Raw genomic sequence first — 20493 nt, 5'->3', positions numbered from 1 at the left:
GGCTGGAGTCTTTTGGAGAGGGTTTTGGGGGGATAAGAGGGGCTGGGAGGGCATTTTGGGGGGCTACAGCGAGTATTTGGGGGGGCTGGGGTCTCTAGAAGGGGTTTTGATGGGTCTGGGGTCTTTGGGAGGGGATTTGGGGGGGCTGGGGGCTGTGGGAGAGGGTTTAGGGGGGATAAGAGGGGCTGGAGGGCATTTGGGGGGGCTACAGAGAGGTCTAAGGGGGATTTGGGGGGGCTGGGGGCTTTGGGAGAGTGTTTGGGGGGCTGCAGTGAGGATTTGGGGGGGCTGGGGGCTTTGGGAGAGGGTTTTGGGGGGATAAGAGGGGCTGGGAGGGCATTTAGGGGGATCGCCAGGAGGTCCAGGGTGGATTGGGGTCTTTCGGAGAGGATTTGGGGGTGTGGGGGCCACGGGAAGGGGGTTTGGGGGGATAACAGGGGCTGGGAGGGCATTTGGGGGGGCTACAGCGAGGATTTGGGGGGTCTGGGGTCTCTAGAAGGGGTTTTGATGGGTCTGGGGTCTTTGGGAGGGGGTTTGGGGGGGTACAGCGGGGATTTGGGGGGGAATAAGAGCGGCTGGGAGGGCATCGGGGGGGCCTCCAGGGAGAATTTGAGGGGGTCTGGGGTCTCCAGGAGGGGCTTTGGGGGGTCCCCGGGGTCTCATTCCCCCCCCTCCCCGCAGTCGTGGGCCGAGTTCGTGCGAATCGTGGACCCCGACATCGTCACCGGCTACAACATCAACAACTTCGACCTCCCCTACCTGCTGCAGCGCGCCCAGGGCCTGCAGGTGCCACCCGCGGGGACCCTGGGGACCCTGGGGGGACCCACAGAGACCCTGGGGGACCCATAGAGACCCCATAGCGACCCTCGGGGACCCACAGAGACCCTGGGGGACCCATAGAGACCTTTGGGGACCCATAGAGACCAAAAGCAACCTATAAATACCCTATAGTGACCCCTAAATGCCCCATAGTGACCCACAGGGCCCCATAGAGACCCATAAATACCCTATAGTGACCCCTAAATACCCCATAGTGACCCATAAATACCCTATAGTGACCCCTAAATACCCCATAGAGACCCCTAAATACCCCATAGTGACCCACAGAGCCCCGTAGTGACCCCTAAATACCCCATAGAGACTCAGAGAGCCCCATAGTGACCCATAAGGACCCATAGAGACCCCCAGTGACCCCCAAGTACCCCGTAGAGTCCCCGTAGAGTCCCCGTAGCGCCCCATAGAGTCCCCGTAGGGCCCCGTAGCGCCCTGTAGAGCCCCGTAGAGTCCCCGTAGAGTCCCGTAGAGCCCCGTAGAGTCCCCGTAGCGCCCCCACGTCCCCCCAGCGCCCCCGCGTCCCCCCAGGTGGAGTCGTTCCCCTTCCTGGGCCGCGTCCGCGGGGCGCCGCTCGGTGGTTCGGGACTCGGCGTTCCAGTCGCGGCAGCTGGGGCGGCGCGAGAGCAAGGTGGTCAGCGCCGAGGGCAGGGTCACCCTCGACCTCCTGCAGGTACCGGGGGGGCTGGGGGGGGGTCCTGGGGGGGCTGGGGGGTCGCCGTGGGTCACCGTGGGTCGCTGTGGGTCGCAGGTGCTGCTGCGGGAGCACAAGCTCCGCTCCTACAGCCTCAACGCCGTCAGCTTCCACTTCCTGGGGGAGCAGAAGGAGGACGTGCCCCACGGCATCATCGCCGACCTGCAGGTGACGACGACGGCCCCTCTGGCCCCTCTGGCCCCTCTGGCCCCTCCACGTCCCCTCGGTGTCCCCTCGGTGTCCCCCGTTGGGGTCAGAGCAGACTTGATGCCTCTTGACCGTTTCCTACCTCAAGGGCACCATGTTCTCTCCGTGTCCCCTCGTCCCCTCATCCCCTCCATGTCCCTGTGTCCCCTCCATGTCCCCTAATCCCCTCCATGTCCCCTCATCCTCTCCATGTCCCTGTGTCTCCTCCATGTCCCCGTGTCCCCTCATCCCCTCGTGTCCCCTCATCCCCTCCATGTCCCCTCATCCTCTCCATGTCCCTGTGTCCCCTCCATGTCCCCTCATCCCCTCATGTCCCCTCCATGTCCCTGTGTCCCCTCCATGTCCCTTCCATGTCCCCATGTCCCTATGTCCCCATGTCCCCTAATCCCCTCCATGTCCCTGCGTCCCCTCCATGTCCCCATGTCCCCTCCATGTCCCTGTGTCCCCTCCATGTCCCTTCCATGTCCCTATGTCCCCATGTCTCCTAATCCCCTCATGTCCCCTCATCCCCTCCATGTCCCCGTGTCCCCTCCATGTCCCCCCCATGTCCCCTAATCCCCTCCATGTCCCCTCATCCCCTCCATGTCCCTGTGTCCCCTCCATGTCCCTTCCATGTCCCCATGTCCCTATGTCCCCATGTCCCCTCATCCCCTCCATGTCCCTGTGTCCCCTCCATGTCCCCATGTCCCCTCCATGTCCCTGTGTCCCCTCCATGTCCCTTCCATGTCCCTATGTCCCCATGTCCCCTCATCCCCTCATGTCCCCTCATCCCCTCCATGTCCCCTCGTCCCCTCATGTCCCCATGTCCCCTTGTCCCTCCCATGTCCCCTCATCCCCTTGTGTCCCCATGTCCCCTCACATCCCTGTGTCCCCACATCCCCTGATGTCCCCATGTCCCCTCACGTCCCCGTGTTCCTGATGTCCCCTGCTGTCCCCATGTCCCCTGATGTCCCCACGTCCCCTGATGTCCCCGTGTCCCCCCGTGTCCCCAGTTGGGGTCGGAGCAGTCGCGCCGCCGCCTGGCCGTGTACTGCCTGAAGGACACTGTGTCCCCTCCACGTCCCCATGTCCCCTCACGTCCCCGTGTCCCCATGTCTCCTGATGTCCCCCGCTGTCCCCATGTCCCCTGATGTCCCCACGTCCCCTGATGTCCCCGTGTCCCCCCGTGTCCCCAGTCGGGGTCGGAGCAGTCGCGCCGCCGCCTGGCCGTGTACTGCCTGAAGGACGCGTTCCTGCCGCTGCGGCTGATGGAGAAGCTGATGGTGCTGGTGAACCTGGTGGAGATGGCGCGTGTCACCGGCGTCCCCCCCCAGCTACCTGCTCGCCAGGGGACAGCAGGTCAAGGTGGTGGCACAGCTGCTGCGGCAGGTAGGGGGGGGACAGGGGGACAGGGGGGACACGGGGACATGGGGGGGATAGAGGGACATGGGGGACATGGGGACAGGAGGACATGGAGGGGACAGAGGGACACGGGGGGCAGGGGACACGGGGGGCAGGGGGACATGGGGGACAGGGGGACATGGAGGGGACATGGGGGGACAGGGGGACACAGGGGGGCAGAGGGACATGGGGGACAGGAGGACATGGAGGGGACGGGGACACAGGGGACATGGAGGGGACATGGGAGGACAGGGGGACATGGGGGGACAGGGGGACGTGGAGGGGACACGGAGGGACATGAGGACGGGGATTGAGGACGGGTTGGGGTGCGTGGGGAGGACGGGGAGGGGACACGGGGACAGGGGGGTCCCCACGGGGGTCCCCACGGGTGTCCCCGCGGGTGTCCGCAGGCGCTGGCCGAGGACCTGCTGCTGCCCGTGGTTCGCTCCGAGGGGGGTGACGACTACGAGGGGGCGACGGTCATCGAGCCCCGCAAGGGGTGAGCCCCGTCCCCCGTGTCCCCCGTGTCCCCCGTGTCCCCCCTCGCCCTCTGTGTCCCCCTGCGTCCCTCATACCCCCTGTCCCCCATGTCCCTGACGTCCCCTCTGTCCCTCTTGCCCCCCGTGCCCTCCATGATCCCAATGTCCTCCATGGTCCCAATGTCCTCCATGTCCCCCGTGTCCCCCCGTGTCCCCCGTGTCCCCCCGTGTCCCCCCAGGTACTACGAGTCCCCGATCGTGACGCTGGATTTCTCGTCGCTGTATCCGTCCATCATGATCGCCCACAACCTCTGCTACACCACCCTGCTGCCGCCGGGGGGCGCCACCAAGCACGGGTGGGGACAGGGGGGCGCTTGGGGGGGATGGGGGGGGACAGGGGGGTGATTGGCGGTGATTGAGGGGTGATAGGGGGGTGATTGGGGGGTGATGGGGGGGCAGGGGGTGATAGGGGGTGATTGGGGGAGACAGAGGGTGTTTGGGGGGTGATAGGGGGTGATTGAGGGGTGATAGGGGGTGATTGGGGGGTGATAGGGGGTGATTGGGGGGTGATGGGGGGGACAGGGGGTGTTTGGGGGGTGATAGGGGGTGATTGAGGGGTGATAGGGGGTGATTGGGGGGTGATAGGGGGTGATTGGGGGGGACACGGGGTGATTGGGGGGTGATAGGGGGTGATTGGGGGGGACGGGGGGTGATGGGGGGTGATTGGGGGGGGATGGGGGGTGATTGGGGGGGACAGGGGGTGATTGGGGGGTGATTGGGGGAGACAGGGGGCGATTGGGGGGTGATAGGGGGTGATTGGGGGGGACAGGGGGTGATTGAGGGGTGATTGGGGGAGACAGGGGGCGATTGGGGGGTGATAGGGGGTGATTGGGGGGGACAGGGGGTGATTGAGGGGGATGGGGGGTGATTGGGGGAGACAGGGGGCGATTGGGGGGTGATAGGGGGTGATTGGGGGGGACAGGGGTTGATTGGGGGGTGACGGGGGCGATTGGGGGGTGATAGGGGGCAGTTGAAGGGGGATCAGGGGGTGATTGGGGGGGACAGGGGGTGATTGGGGGGTGATAGGGAGCAGTTGAAGGGGGACAGGGGTTGATTGAGGGGTGGGGGGGCAGAGGGACATGGGATGGGGGCAATTGGGGGGCAGGGGGAGCTCTGGGGGGGCAGCTGGGGGGCTCGATGGGTCCCTGGGGGTCTCGGGGGGGGTCTCTGTGGGTCCCTGGGGGTCTCTGGGGGTCCCTGTGGGTCACTGTGGGTCTCGGGGGTCTCTGGGGGTCCCTGGGGGTCACTGTGGGTCTCGGGGGTCCCCGTGGGGCAGGCTGGGCGCTGACGAGGTGACGCGGACGCCGACGGGCGAGCTGTTCGTGCGGGCGAGCGTGCGGCCGGGGCTGCTGCCCCGCGTGCTGCAGGGGCTGCTGGCGGCCAGGACCAGGTCGGGGGGCTCCGGGGGGGCACTCGGGGGGCACTCGGGGGGCACTCTGGGTCCCGCTGGCTCGCTCGGAGTCACTTGGGGGCCGCTGGGGGTCACTTGGGGGTCACTGTGGCTCATTTGTGGGTCCTTCTGGCTCACTCTGGGTCACTTGTGGGTCCCTCTGAGTCACTTGTGGGTCCCTCTGGCTCACTCTGAGCCACTTGTGGGTCACTGTGGGTCCCTCTGAGTCACTCTGAGTCACTTGTGGGTCCCTCTGAGCCACTTGTGGGTCCCTCTGAGTCACTTGTGGGTCCCTGTGGGTCCCTCTGAGTCACTTGTGGGTCCCTCTGAGTCACTTGTGGGACCCTCTGAGTCACTTGTGGGTCCCTCTGGCTCACTCTGAGCCACTTGTGGGTCACTGTGGGTCCCTCTGAGTCACTCTGAGTCACTTGTGGGTCCCTCTGAGCCACTTGTGGGTCCCTGTGGGACCCTCTGAGCCACTTGTGGGTCCCTCTGAGTCACTTGTGGGTCCCTGTGGGACCCTCTGAGTCACTTGTGGGTCCCTGTGGGTCACTTGTGGGTCCCTGTGGGTCCCTCTGAGCCACTTGTGGGTCCCTGTGGGTCACTCTGAGCCACTTGTTGGTCACTGTGGGTCACTCTGGGTCCCTGTGGGTCCCTCTGAGTCACTTGTGGGTCCCTGTGGGTCACTTGTGGGTCCCTGTGGGACCCTCTGAGCCACTTGTGGGTCCCTCTGAGTCACTTGTGGGTCCCTGTGGGACCCTCTGAGTCACTTGTGGGTCCCTGTGGGTCACTTCTGGCTCACTCTGACTCACTTGTGGGTCCCTCTGGCTCACTCTGAGCCACTTGTGGGTCGCCGTGGGTCCCTGTGGGTCCCTCTGACTCACTCGTGGGTCGCTGTGGGTCCCTCGTGGGTCGCCGTGGGGCAGGGTGAAGGCGGCGCTGGCGCAGGAGCAGGACCCGCTGCGGCGCCGGGTGCTGGACGGGAGGCAGCAGGCGCTCAAGGTCAGCGCCAACTCCGTCTACGGCTTCACCGGGGCCCAGGCCGGCCGCCTGCCCTGCCTGCAGATCTCACAGGTGAGCCCCACGGCCCCCCACGGTGCCCCATGGCGCCCCACGGCCCCCCACGGCACCCCACAGCACCCCACGGCTGCCCCACGGCACCCCACGGCGCCCCACAGCACCCCACGGCTGCCCCACAGCTCCCCACGGCCCCCCACAGCACCCCACGGCGCCCCACGGCACCCCATGGCACCCCATGGCCCCCCACAGCACCCCACGGCGCCCCATGGCACCCCACGGCCCCCCACGGCGCCCCACGGCCCCCCACGGCACCCCACAGCACCCCACGGCGCCCCACGGCGCCCCACGGCACCCCACGTCCCCCCACGTCCCCCCACGGCCGCCCCACAGCACCCCACGGCCCCCCACGGCGCCCCACGGCCCCCCACGGTGCCCCATGGCGCCCCACGGCCCCCCACGGCACCCCACGGCACCCCACGGCTGCCCCACAGCTCCCCACGGCGCCCCACGGCACCCCATGGCACCCCATGGCCCCCCACGGCACCCCATGGCACCCCACGGCTGCCCCATGGCGCCCCACGGCACCCCACAGCACCCCACAGCACCCCACAGCACCCCACGGCTGCCCCACAGCTCCCCACGCCGCCCCACAGCGCCCCACGGCGCCCCACGGCCCCCCACGTCCACCTTTCCCCCCCTAGAGCGTCACCGGCTTCGGACGCCAAATGATCGAGCGCACGAAGCAGCTCGTGGAGAGCAAGTTCTGCCTCGCCGAGGGGTACCCGGCCGACGCCAAGGTTGGGGGGCCCTCAGGGGGTTTTGGGGTCCCTAAAGGGGTTTGGGGGGACCCTGGCGGGGATTTGGGGTCCCTAAAACAGTTTTTGGGGGGCCCTGGCGGGGATTTGGGGTCCCTAGAAGAGCTTTAGGGGGGCCCTGGGGGGGATTTGGGGTCCCTAAAAGGGCTTTTGGGGGGCCCTGGGGGGGATTTGGGGTCCCTAAAGGGGTTTGGGGGGACCCTGGCGGGGATTTGGGGTCCCTAGAAGAGCTTTAGGGGGGCCCTGGGGGGGATTTGGGGTCCCTAAAAGGGTTTTGGGGGGGCCCTGGGGGGGATTTGGGGTCCCTAAAAGGGCTTTTAGGGGGCCCTGGGTGGGGGTTGGGGTCCCTAAAAGGGTTTTTGGGGGGCCCTGGGGGGGATTTGGGGTTTCTAAAAGGGTTTTTTTGGGGTCTCTGGGGGGGATTTGGGGTTTCTAAAAGGGTTTTTTTGGGGTCTCTGGGGGGGATTTGGGGGTCCCTGGGGGATTTTGGGGGTCCCTAAGGGGGTTTTGGGGTCCTTAAAGGGGTTTTTGGGATCCCTAAAGGGGTTTTGGGGGTCCCTGGGGGAGGTTTGGGGTCCCTAAGGGGGTTTAGGGCTAGTTTTGTGTGTTTGGGGTAGTTGGAGAGGTTTTCTGGGGTTTTGGGGTCCCTCATTGTATTTTTGGGGTAGTTTGAGGGGTTTTCTGGGGTTTTTGGGTCCCCCGGTTGTGTTTTTGGGGTAGTTTGAGGGGGTTTTGGGGGTTTTGGGGTCCCTCATTGTGTTTTTGGGGTAGTTTTTTGGGTTTTCTGGGGTTTTGGGGTCCCCCGGTCGTGTTTTTGGGGTAGTTTGTGGGGTTTTGGGGGTTTTGGGGTCCCTCATTGTGTTTTTGGGATAGTTTGTGGGGTTTTTTGGGGTTTTGGGGTCCCTCATTGTGTTTTTGGGGCAGTTTGAGGGGTTTTTTTGGATTTTGGGGTCCCTCATTGTGTTTTTGGGGCAGTTTGTGGGGTTTTTTGGGGTTTTGGGGTCCCTCATTGTGGTTTTGGGGTAGTTTTTTGGGGTTTCTGGGGTTTTGGGGTCCCTCATTGTGTTTTTGGGGTAGTTTGAGGGGGTTTTGGGGTCCCTCATTGTGTTTTTGGGGTAGTTTTTTGGGGTTTCTGGGGTTTTGGGGTCCCTCATTGTGTTTTTGGGGTAGTTTGAGAGGGTTTTGGGGTCCCTCATTGTGTTTTTGGGGTAGTTTGAGGGGGTTTTGGGGGTTTTGGGGTCCCTCATTGTGTTTTTGGGGTAGTTTGTGGGGTTTTCTGGGGTTTTGGGGTCCCTCATTGTGTTTTTGGGGTAGTTTGAGGGGTTTTTTTTGGTTTTGGGGTCCCTCATTGTGTTTTTGGGGTAGTTTGTGGGGTTTTTTGGGGTTTTGGGGTCCCTCATTGTGTTTTTGGGGCAGTTTGTGGGGTTTTTTGGGGTTTTGGGGTCCCTCATTGTGTTTTTGGGGTAGTTTGAGGGGGTTTTGGGGTCCCTCATTGTGTTTTTGGGGTAGTTTGAGGGGGTTTTGGGGGTTTTGGGGTCCCTCATTGTGTTTTTGGGGTAGTTTGAGAGGGTTTTGGGGGTTTTGGGGTCCCTCTTGTGTTTTTGGGGTAGTTTGAGGGGGTTTTGGGGTCCCTCATTGTGTTTTTGGGGTAGTTTTGGGGTTTTTTTTGGGTTTTGGGGTCCCTCATTGTGTTTTTGGGGTAGTTTGAGGGGGTTTTGGGGGTTTTGGGGTCCCTCATTGTGTTTTTGGGGTAGTTTGAGGGGGGTTTGGGGGTTTTGGGGTCCCTCATTGTGTTTTTGGGGTAGTTTGTGGGGTTTTGGGGGTTTTGGGGTCCCTCATTGTGTTTTTGTGGTAGTTTTGGGGTTTTTTTTGGGTTTTGGGGTCCCTCATTGTGTTTTTGGGGTAGTTTGAGGGGGTTTTGGGGGTTTTGGGGTCCCTCATTGTGGTTTTGGGGTAGTTTGTGGGTTTTTTTTGGGTTTTGGGGTCCCTCATTGTGTTTTTGGGGTAGTTTGAGGGGTTTTTTTGGGTTTTGGGGTCCCTCATTGTGTTTTTGGGGTAGTTTGAGAGGGTTTTGGGGGTTTTGGGGTCCCTCTTGTGTTTTTGGGGTAGTTTGAGGGGGTTTTGGGGATTTTGGGGTCCCTCATTGTGTTTTTGGGGTAGTTTGAGGGGGTTTTGGGGGTTTTGGGGTCCCTCATTGTGTTTTTGGGGTAGTTTGTGGGGTTTTTTGGGTTTTTGGGGTCCCTCATTGTGTTTTTGTGGTAGTTTTGGGGTTTTTTTTGGGTTTTGGGGTCCCTCATTGTGTTTTTGGGGTAGTTTGAGGGGTTTTTTTGGGTTTTGGGGTCCCTCATTGTGTTTTTGGGGTAGTTTGAGAGGGTTTTGGGGTCCCTCATTGTGTTTTTGGGGTAGTTTGAGGGGGTTTTGGGGGTTTTGGGGTCCCTCATTGTGGTTTTGGGGTAGTTTGTGGGGTTTTTTTGGGTTTTGGGGTCCCTCATTGTGTTTTTGGGGTAGTTTGAGGGGGTTTTGGGGGTTTTGGGGTCCCTCATTGTGTTTTTGGGGTAGTTTGTGGGGTTTTGGGGGTTTTGGGGTCCCTCATTGTGTTTTTGGGGTAGTTTGTGGGGTTTTCTGGGGTTTTGGGGTCCCCCGGTTATGTTTTTGGGGTAGTTTGTGGGGTTTTCTGGGGTTTTGGGGTCCCTCATTGTGTTTTTGGGGTAGTTTGAGAGGGTTTTGGGGTCCCTCATTGTGTTTTTGGGGTAGTTTGAGGGGGTTTTGGGGGTTTTGGGGTCCCTCATTGTGTTTTTGGGGTAGTTTGTGGGGTTTTCTGGGGTTTTGGGGTCCCTCATTGTGTTTTTGGGGTAGTTTGAGAGGGTTTTGGGGTCCCTCATTGTGTTTTTGGGGTAGTTTGAGGGGGTTTTGGGGGTTTTGGGGTCCCTCATTGTGTTTTTGGGGTAGTTTGTGGGGTTTTTTTTGGGTTTTGGGGTCCCTCATTGTGTTTTCGGGGTAGTTTTTTGGGTTTTCTGGGGTTTTGGGGTCCCCCGGTGGTGTTTCTGGGGTCCCCAGCGCCCCGTGTCCCCCCAGGTGGTGTACGGGGACACGGACTCGGTGATGTGCGGTTTCGGGGTGCCCTCGGTGGCCGAGGCCATGGCTCTGGGCAGAGAAGCCGCCGCCTGGGTCTCGGGGCACTTCCCCGACCCCATCCGCCTCGACTTCGAGAAGGTGGGGACGCCCCGCGGGGCCCCGTGTCACCCGGGGGGGTCCCCGTGTCCCCAAAGGGGTCTTTGGGGTCGTCCCATGCCCCCAGGGAGGGTTTCGGGGTCCCCAAAGGGCTCCCCAAGTGGGTCCTCGTGGCCCCTTGGGGGCTCCCTGAGTCCCCAGAGGGGTCCCCGTGTCCCCAAGGAGGGTCCCTGTGTCACCAGGAGGGTCCTCATGTCCCCACGGGGGTTCCCCGTGTCCCCCAAGGGGTCCCCAGGGGGGTCCCCGTGTCCCCAGGGAGGGTCCCCATGACCCTAAAGGAGTCCCTGTGTCCCCGAAGAGGTCCCCAATGGGGTCCCCAGGGGGGTCCCCGTGTCCCCAGGGAGGGTCCCCATGACCCTAAAGGGGTCCCTGTGTCCCCAGAGGGGTCCCCAATGGGATCCCCAAGAAGATCCCCGTGTCCTCTGGGGGCTCCCTGTGTCCCCAAAGGGGTCTCCGGGGGGGTCCCTGTGTCCCCAAGGAGGGTCCCCGTGTCCCCTAGGGCGTCCCCATGTCCCCAAGGAGGGTCCCCATGACCCTAAAGGGCTCCCTGTGTCCCTAAAGATGTCCCCAATGGGGTCCCCAAGTCCCCAAGAAGGTCCCCGTGTCCTTTGGGGGCTCCCTGTGTCCCCAAAGGGGTTTCCAGGGTGGTCCCCGTGTCCCCAAGGGGGTCCGCATGTCCCCAAAGGGGTCCCCATGTCCCCAAGAGGGTCCCTGGCGGGGGTCCCATGTCCCCAAGAAGGTCCCCGTGTCCTTTGGGGGTTCCCTGTGTCCCCAAAGGGGTCTCCAGGGCGGTCCCCATGTCCCCAAGGGGGGTCCCTGTGTCATTGGGAGGGTCCCCATGTCCCCAAGAAGGTCCCCGTGTCCTTTGGGGGCTCCCTGTGTCCCCAAAGGGGTCTCCAGGGGGGACCCCATGTCCCCAGGGAGGGTCCCCGTGTCACCAGAGGGGTCCCCATGTCACCAAACAGGTCTGTATGTCCCCAAGGGGGTCTCTGGGGGGGTCCCATGTCCCCTGGGGACTCTCTGTGTCACTGGGAGGGTCCCCATGGCCCCAAGAGGGGTCCCCGTGACCCCAGGGGTGTCCCTGGGAGGGGTCCCATGTCCCCAAGAAGGTCCCTGTGTCCTTTGGGGGCTCCCTGTGTCCCCAAAGGGGTCTCCAGGGCGGTCCCTGTGTCCCCAGAGGGGTCCCCATGTCCCCAAGCCGGTCTCTGTGTCCCCAAAGAGGTCCTCAATGGGGTCCCCCATGTCCCCAAGAGGGGTCCCCGTGTCACTGGGAGGGTCCCCATGGCCCCAAGAAGGTCCCTGTGTCCCCAAGAGGGTCTCCAGGGCGGTCCCCGTGTCCCCAAACCGGTCTCAGTGTCCCCAAAGGGGTCTCCAGGGGGGTCCCCATGTCCCCAAGAGGGGTCCCCGTGTCACTGGGAGGGTCCCCGTGTCCCCAAACGGGTCTCAGTGTCCCCAGGGGGTCCCCGGGGGGTGTCCCCGGGCCGTCCCCTCACCTGTCCGTGCCCCCCCAGGTGTACTGGCCGTACCTGCTGATCAGCAAGAAGCGCTACGCGGGGCTGAGCTTCGCCTCCAGCGCGGGGGCCCCCGACAAGCTCGACTGCAAAGGCCTCGAGGCCGTGCGGCGCGACAACTGCCCGCTGGCCGCCAACCTGGTCAGCGCCTGCCTGCGCCGCGTCCTGCTGCACCGGTACGGGGCGCGGGGGGGTCCCCCAACCCCCCTTTCTCCCCCGAGAGCCCCATGGGGGTGACGGCCAACGTGCAGGAGGTGATCTTGGATCATTTGGCATCCCAGATCCTGCTCCTGGGGGGTTTTGGGGCTCCCCCAACCCCCCCATGGGGCAGTTTTGGGGTCCCCCAGTCCCTCTGAACCCCTGTGGGGAAGTTTTGGGGTCCCCAAACCCCCCTGAACCCCCTTTTCTCCCCCATGAACCCCATGGGGACAATGACCAACGTGTAGGCGATGATCTTGGATCTTCTGGGACCCCAGATCTTGGTCCTGGGGGGCTTTTTGGGGTCCCCAAAGCCCCGTGAACTCCTGTGGAGCAGTTTTGGGGTCCCCCAGTCACCCTAAACCCCATGTCCCCCTCATGTGGGTAGTTTTGGGGTCCCCAAACCCCCCTGAACCCCCTTTTCTCCTCCAAGAACCTGATGGGGGCAATGACCGATGTGTAGGCGATGATCTCGGATCTTCTGGGACCCCAGATCTTGGTCCTGGGGGGGTTTTGGGGTCCCCAAACCCCCTCGTGGGGCAGTTTTGGGGTCCCCCAGCCCCCCTGAACCCCACTTTCTCCCCGCAGGGACCCGATGGGGGCGGTGGCGCACGCGCAGGAGGTGATCTCGGACCTTCTGTGCAACCGCATCGACATCTCGCAGCTCGTGATCACCAAGGAGCTGACGCGCGCGGCCAGCGCCTACGCGGCCCCCCAGGCCCACGTGCACCTGGCCGAGAGGTGGGACCCCCAAAAACCTGCACCCCGAAAACGCGGGACCCCTGGGACAGGACCCCGAAACCGGGAGACCTCGAAAAGGGACCCCAAAACGGGGGCGTCAGAACCGGGACCTCCTCAAACTGGGAGCCTGAGAGAGGGACCCCCGAAAAGTGGGGTGCCAAAAGGGGACCCCAAAAGTGGGAGCTCAAAGAGAGGACCCCAAAAGTGGGACCCTGAAATGGGAGCCCAAAACGGGGACCCTGAAAAAGTGACCCCAAAACTGGGACTCTCAAACTGGGACCCTAAAATGGGGATCCTGAAAAAGGGACCCCAAAACTGGGGCCTCAAAAAACGAACCCCAAAAAGGGGACCCTGAAGTGGGACCCTGAAACTGGGACCCCAAAACTGGGACTCTCAAACTGGGACCCTGAAATGGGACCCTGAAAAAGGGGACCTGAAAACTGGGGACCCCCAAACTGGGACCCTAAAATGGGGATCCTGAAAAAGGGACCCCAAAAGTGGGGCACCAAGACAGGGACCCCAAAATGGGACCCTGAAAGGGTCCCCGAGAAAATAAAAGGGGGTGCTGAGGGCTCTGACCCCCCCAAAAAGGGGGTGTTGAGGACTCTGACCCCCCCCAAAAGGGGGTGCTGAGGTCTCTGACCCCCCAAAAAAAGGGGGTGCTGATGCTGTGCCCCCCAGGATGCGCCAGCGGGACCCCGGCAGCGCCCCCTCGCTGGGCGATCGCGTCCCCTACGTCATCGTCTGCGGCGCCCGGGGGGCTGCGGCCTACACCCGCGCAGAGGTGGGGGGCACGGGGGTACTGGGGGGGCCGGGGGGGGGCTAGGGGGCAGTTGGGGGGGTGTAGGGGCAATTGGGGGGGTGTAGGGGGCAATTGGGGGGGGGTAGGGGGCAGTTGGGGGGTGTAGGGGGCAATTGGGGGGGTGTAGGGGGCAATTGGGGGGTGTAGGGGGCAATTGGGGGCCTAGGGGGCAGTTGGGGGGGTGTAGGGGGCAGTTGGGGGGGTGTAGGGGGCAATTGGGGGTCAGTGGGGGGGTAATGGGGGGCTAAAGGGGGCAATGGGGGGCTATGGGGCAATTAGGGGGTGATGGGGGGCTATGGGGTGGGGGGGCTGTGGGGGCTATGGGGCAATTGGGGGGCTGTGGGGGGTCAGTGGGGGGTAATGGGGGTTATAGGGGACTATGGGGGGGCAATTGGGGGGCTGTGGGGGTCAAGGGGGGGGCAATTGGGGGGCTATGGGGCAATTGGGGGGCAGTGGGGCAGTTAGGGGGTAGCGGGGGTATTGGGGGGGCTATGGAGGTAATGGGTTGGGGGGGCTCTGGGGCAGTTAGGGGGGCAATAGGGACAATTGGGGGGGCTATGGGGGGGCAGGAGGGCAATAGGGGGCTTTGGGGGGGCAGTGGGGGAACTGGGGGGGCAATTGGGGGCTTTGGGGGTGTCACTGGTGTCTAATGGGAGTTAATTGGGGGGTTACGGTTGCCGGGCAGATTTGGGGGTTAGGGGGGAGCTGGGGGGGGGGGATCCAGGGGAGGGTTTTGGGGGACCCCTGCGGATCCAGGGGAGGGTTTTGGGGTCCCCCTGAGGACCCAGGGGTGTGTTTTGGGGCCCCCCCAGGACCCGATCTTCGCGCTGGAGCACAACCTGCCCCTGGACACCCAGTACTACCTGGAGCAGCAGCTCGCCCGGCCCCTGCTGCGCATCTTCGAGCCCATCCTGGGCGAGGGCCGCGCCGAGAGCGTCCTGCTGCGTCAGTGAACCCCCAAAACCAGCCCCCCGAAACACCCCGGAGCCCCAAAAACCGACCTCCCCCGAGAAAACCACCCCTGAGCCCCAAAAACACCCCCCGAAACACACCCTGAGCCCCAAAAACACCCCCCGAAACACACCCTGAGCCCCAAAAACACCCCCCGAAACACCCCAGAGCCCCAAAAACACCCCATGAGCCCCAAAAACACCCCCCGAAACACCCTGGAGCCCCAAAAACCGACCTCCCCCGAGAAAAACACCCCCTGAACCCCAAAAACACCCCCTGAAACACACCCTGAGCCCCAAAAACACCCCCCGAAACACACCCTGAGACCCAAAAACACCCCCTGAGCCCCAAAAACACCCCCTGAAACACACCCTGAGCCCCAAAAACACCCCCTGAGCCCCAAAAACACCCCCTGAAACACACCCTGAGCCCCAAAAACACCCCCTGAAACACCCCAGAGCCCCAAAAACACCCCCTGAAACACACCCTGAGCCCCAAAAACACCCCCCGAAACACCCCAGAGCCCCAAAAACACCCCATGAGCCCCAAAAACACCCCCCGAAACACCCTGGAGCCCCAAAAACCGACCTCCCCCGAGAAAAACACCCCCTGAACCCCAAAAACACCCCCTGAAACACACCCTGAGACCCAAAAACACCCCCTGAGCCCCAAAAACACCCCCTGAAACACACCCTGAGCCCCAAAAACACCCCCTGAGCCCCAAAAACACCCCCTGAAACACACCCTGAGCCCCAAAAACACCCCCTGAAACACCCCAGAGCCCCAAAAACACCCCCTGAAACACACCCTGAGACCCAAAAACACCCCCTGAAACACACCCTGAGCCCCAAAAACACCCCCTGAGCCCCAAAAACACCCCCCGAAACACCCTGGAGCCCCAAAAACCGACCTCCTCCGAGAAAAACACCCCCTGAACCCCAAAAACACCCCCTGAAACACACCCTGAGCCCCAAAACACCCCCCGAAACACCCCCTGAGCCCCAAAAACACCCCCTGAGCCCCAAAAACACCCCCTGAAACACACCCTGAGCCCCAAAAACACCCCCCGAAACACACCCTGAGCCCCAAAAACACCCCCTGAGCCCCAAAAACACCCCCTGAAACACACCCTGAGACCCAAAAACACCCCCTGAGCCCCAAAAACACCCCCTGAAACACACCCTGAGCCCCAAAAACACCCCCTGAGCCCCAAAAACACCCCCTGAAACACACCCTGAGCCCCAAAAACACCCCCTGAGCCCCAAAAACACCCCCTGAAACACACCCTGAGCCCCAAAAACACCCCCTGAGCCCCAAAAACACCCCCTGAAACACACCCTGAGCCCCAAAAACACCCCCTGAGCCCCAAAAACACCCCCTGAAACACACCCTGAGACACAAAAACACCCCCCGAAACACCCCGGAGCCCCAAAAACACCCCCTGAAACACCCCAGAGCCCCCAAAACACCCCCTGAAACACACCCTGAGCCCCAAAAACACCCCCCGAAACACCCCGGAGCCCCAAAAACACCCCCTGAAACACACCCTGAGCCCCAAAAACACCCCATGAGCCCCAAAAACACCCCCCGAAACACCCCGGAGCCCCAAAAACCGACCTCCCCCGAAAAAAACACCCCTGAGCCCCAAAAACACCCCCTGAAACACACCCTGAGCCCCAAAAACACCCCCCGAAACACCCTGAGCCCCAAAAACCGACCTCCCCTGAAAAAAACACCCCCTGAGCCCCCCAAAACACCCCATGACCCCCCAAAAACACACTCTGACCCCCGAAAACTGAGCAAATTCCCCCCCAAGTCCCTTAATTCTCCCCTAAATCCCATCAGACCCCCCCGAGCCCCTAATTCCCACTCAAATCCCATCAGAACCCCCCCAAAATCTCTTAGTTCCCCCCCCAGATCCCCTCAGGAGCCCCCCAAGTCCCCTAAATCCCCCTCCAATCCACTCAGTGTCCCCCCCAAAACCTTATGGTCCCCTAAAATCCCCCCCCCAAAGCCTTTAGGGGGGTCCTGGGGGGATTTGAGGGGGGAATTAATAGATTGAGGAGGGGAATTAGGGGATTTAGGTGGGAATTTAGGGGATTTGGGGGGGTCCCGAGGGGATTTAAGGGGAATTATTGGATTTGGGGGGGGAATTAGGGGATTTAGGGGAAGGATTAGAAGATTTGGGGGGGTCCCGAGTGGATTTAGGGGGGAATTAGTAGCTTGCAGGGGGGATTAGGGGATTTAGTGGGAATTTAGGTGGGAATTTAGGGGATTTGGGGGGGTTTATGGGATTCTGAGGGGGATTTCGGGGTTCCTGCATGTCTTTGGGGGTGGGTAGGGGGGGTTTTGGGGTCCCCCTGACCCCCCGCGCTGGCTGTCGCCCCGCAGGGGGGGATCACACGCGCTGCAAGACGGTGCTGACGGCCAAAGTCGGGGGGCTCATGGCCTTTGCCACCAAGCGCAGCAGCTGCGTGGGGTGTCGCGCCGTGCTGCCCCACCACGGTGAGTCGGGGCCCCCCCAAACCCAAAGGGACCCCCCAGTCCCCCCCAGACCCCTCCAATCCCCCCCAAACCCCCCGTTCTCACTGCCCCCCACCCCTTCCTCAGGTGCCGTCTGTGATTTCTGCCGGCAGCGCGAGTCCGAGCTCTACCAGAAAGAGGTGGGGGGGGCGCCCGGGACCCCCTTTTTGGGGGGCTCAGACACCTGGAACACCCTTTTTGGGGGGCTCAGACACCTGGGACCCCAGTTTTGGGGGGCTGGGACCCCATTTTTGGGGGGGTAGACACCTGGAACACCCTTTTTGGGGGGCTCAGACACCTGGGACCCCATTTTTGGTGGGCTGGGACCCCATTTTTGGGGGGGTAGACACCTGGAACACCCTTTTTGGGGGGCTCAGACACCTCAGACCCCATTTTTGGGGGGTGTAGACACCTGGAACACCCTTTTTGGGGGGGGCTGAGACACCTGGGACCCCACTTTTGGGGGGCTGGGACCCCATTTTTGGGGGGGTAGACACCTGGAACACCCTTTTTGGGGGGCTCAGACACCTGGGACCCCATTTTTGGGGGGCTGGGACCCCATTTTTGGGGGGGTAGACACCTGGAACACCCTTTTTGGGGGGCTCAGACACCTCAGACCCCATTTTTGGGGGGGGTAGACACCTGGAACACCCTTTTTGGGGGGCTCAGACACCTGGGACCCCACTTTTGGGGGGCTGGGACCCCATTTTTGGGGGGGTAGACACCTGGAACACCCTTTTTGGGGGGCTCAGACACCTGGGACCCCATTTTTTGCGGGGAGGGGGATGCCTGGGTTCAGTCTGGGGGGGCTTGGGTGCCCGGGACCCCCTTTTTAGGGGGGCTCGGACACCTGGAACACCTTTTTTGGGGTCCCACTGTGGGTCTGGGTCCCCGCTATGGGTCTCTATGGGGTCTCTATGGGTCCCTATGGGCTCTATGGGCTCTATGGGTCCCTATGGGTCTCTATAGGTCCCTATGGGTTTCTATGGTCCCTATGGGTCCCCGTGGGTCCCCGTGGGTCCCCAGGTGTCCCCAGGTGTCCCCAGGTGTCCCCACGGTGTCCCTGTCACAGGTGTGGGCCCTGGCGGGGCTGGAGCAGCGTTTCTCGCGGCTCTGGACCGAGTGTCAGCGCTGTCAGGGGTCGCTGCTCGAGGACGTGCTCTGCACCAGGTACCCCTTGGCCCCTCCTGTGTCCCCTCCGTCCCCTCCGTGTCCCCCCTCCGTGTCCCCCGATGTCCCCCAGCTGTCCCTGTGCTCCCCCTGTCCCTCAATGTCCCCGTGTCCCCTCAATGTCCCCTCCGACCCCTTCCTGTCCCCGTGTCCCTCTTGTCCCCATGCCCCCTCCATGTCCCCATGTCCCCTCATGTCCCTGATGTCACCCCCTGTCCCCTGATGTCCCCATGTCCCTGATGTCCCCTGATGTCCCCATGTCCCTGATGTCACCACCTGTCCCCTGATGTCCCCATGTCCCTGGTGTCCCCTGGTGTCACCTCCTGTCCCCAATGTCCTCATGTCCCTGATGTCCCCAATGTCCCCAATGTCCCCGTGTCCCTGATGTCACCACGTCCCCTGATATCTCCTGATGTCCCCATGTCCCTGATGTCCCCTGGTGTCACCTCCTGTCCCCAGTGTCCCCATGTCCCCAATGTCCCCAAGTCCCCTGATGTCCCCATGTCCCCAATGTCCCCTGATATCCCCTGATGTCCCCTGGTGTCTCCCAGTGTCCCCATGTCCCCAATGTCCCCACGTCCCCTGATATCCCCTGATGTCCCCATGTCCCTGATGTCCCCAGTGTCCCCCCCTGTCCCCCGATGTCCCCCCCTGTCCCCTGATGTCCCCTGCTGTCCCCGCAGCCGCGACTGCCCCATCTTCTACCTCCGCCGGAAGGTGCAGAAGGACCTGGACGCGCAGGAGCAGCTCCTGGCCCGCTTCGGGCCCCCCGCCTGGTGAGGGGGGGACCCCAACGTCTGGGGGGGACCCCAACATCTGGGGGGAACCCAAGGTCTGGGGGAACCCAAGGTCTGGGGGACCCAACATCCGAGGGACTCCAACAACTGGGGGACCTCAACATCTGGGGGGCACCTCGATTTCGGGGGGACCCCCCGACATCTGGGGGAACCGGCCCAAATTGAGGCCAAGACGGGATTTTCTACAGTAAATAAAAAGGTTTTTTAGTGACCCACGTGTGGGGGAGGGGCTGAACTGGGCTGAACTGGGAGCTCTGGGGGGCTGAACTGGGGACAAACTGGAGCTCTGGGGGGCTGAACTGGGGCTGAACTGAGGTCTCTGTGGAGCTGAACTGGGAGCTCTCCGGGGCCGAACTGGGAGCTCTGGGGCTGAACTGAGGGCTCTGGGGGGCTGAACTGGGCTCTGGGGGGCCAAACTGGGAGCTCTGGGGCTAAACTGGGAGCTCGAGGGGGGGCCGAACTGGTCTCTGGGGGGGCTGAACTGGGAGCTCTGGGAGCCGAACTGGTCTCTGGGGGGCCGAACTGGGAGCTCTGGGGGCTGAACTGGGAGCTCTGGGGGCCGAACTGGGAGCTCTGGGGGCTGAACTGGGAGCTCTGGGGCCGAACTGGGAGCTCTGGGGGGCTGAACTGGGCTCTGTGGGGCCGAACTGGTCTCTGTGGGTCCGAACTGGGAGCTCTGGGGGCTGAACTGGGAGCTCTGGGGCCGAACTGGGAGCTCTGGGGCTGAACTGGGCTCTGTGGGGCCGAACTGGGAGCTCTGGGGGCTGAACTGGGAGCTCTGGGGGCCGAACTGGGAGCTCTGGGGGCTGAACTGGGAGCTCTGGGGGCTGAACTGGGAGCTCTGGGGGCCGAACTGGGAGCTCTGGGGGCTGAACTGGGAGCTCTGGGGCCGAACTGGGAGCTCTGGGGGCCGAACTGGGAGCTCTGGGGGCTGAACTGGGAGCTCTGGGGGCTGAACTGGGAGCTCTGGGGCCGAACTGGGGAGCTCTGGGGGCCGAACTGGGAGCTCTGGGGGGCTGAACTGGGAGCTCTGGGGCCGAACTGGGAGCTCTGGGGGGCTGAACTGGGCTCTGTGGGGCCGAACTGGTCTCTGTGGGTCCGAACTGGGAGCTCTGAGGGGCTGAACTGGGCTCTGGGGGGCCAAACTGGGAGCTCTGGGGCTAAACTGGGAGCTCGGGGGGGCCGAACTGGGCTCTGGGGGGGCTGAACTGGGAGCTCTGGGGCCGAACTGGGAGCTCTGGGGCCCGAACTGGGAGCTCTGGGGGGCTGAACTGGGAGCTCTGGGGGCCGAACTGGTCTCTGTGGGTCCGAACTGGTCTCAGCGGGACCCGAACTGGCGCCACGCGCTCGGCTCTCGCCATAAAAGGAAAAAGGGGCGTGGCCAGCGGCGCCCAATGGGTTCGGCGGGAGGTTCGCGCGCCCCGCCCACACCCTATAAGGCTAAGAGGGGGCGTGGCCAGCACCGCCCGGCGCCCAATGAGCTAGAGGGGCGCGCGCCCTCCCGCGCCATATAAGGACAAAGGGGGCGTGGCCAGAACGCGCGGCGGCCAATGGGAGCGGCTCCGGGGGTGGGGCAGCGCGCGCGCTCCGCCCCCCGCTATAAAAGGGAAGGGAGGGGGGGCGGGGCGGCGCGGGGGCCGCTCCTCGCGCGCTCAAGATGGCGGAGGCGGCGAACTGCATCATGGAGGTGGGG

General features: G+C 63.2%; 1 protein-coding gene across 1 annotated transcript in view; it reads left to right on the top strand.

Moving 5' to 3' along the window:
- Positions 1–18993, top strand: part of POLD1 (DNA polymerase delta 1, catalytic subunit) — a 23733-nt gene extending 4740 nt beyond the window's left edge. The window contains 20 exon segments of the mRNA XM_069882663.1: positions 633–786; positions 1363–1395; positions 1397–1504; positions 1583–1693; positions 2908–3036; positions 3038–3100; positions 3523–3611; positions 3831–3947; positions 4928–5041; positions 5968–6115; positions 6763–6858; positions 9952–10089; positions 11619–11794; positions 12405–12557; positions 13239–13341; positions 14172–14304; positions 16702–16815; positions 16921–16973; positions 17906–18003; positions 18687–18993. Coding sequence (XP_069738764.1) covers positions 633–786; positions 1363–1395; positions 1397–1504; positions 1583–1693; positions 2908–3036; positions 3038–3100; positions 3523–3611; positions 3831–3947; positions 4928–5041; positions 5968–6115; positions 6763–6858; positions 9952–10089; positions 11619–11794; positions 12405–12557; positions 13239–13341; positions 14172–14304; positions 16702–16815; positions 16921–16973; positions 17906–18003; positions 18687–18783 — 2227 coding nt within the window. The 3' untranslated portion in view covers positions 18784–18993.
- Positions 18994–20493: the final 1500 nt, after the last annotated feature.

Source organism: Phaenicophaeus curvirostris, unplaced genomic scaffold, assembly GCF_032191515.1.
Source record: "Phaenicophaeus curvirostris isolate KB17595 unplaced genomic scaffold, BPBGC_Pcur_1.0 scaffold_272, whole genome shotgun sequence".
In the NCBI taxonomy this organism is placed as follows: Eukaryota; Metazoa; Chordata; class Aves; order Cuculiformes; family Cuculidae; genus Phaenicophaeus; species Phaenicophaeus curvirostris.
Note: the sequence above shows the minus strand (reverse complement) of the source record. Positions and strands in the feature narration are given on the sequence as shown.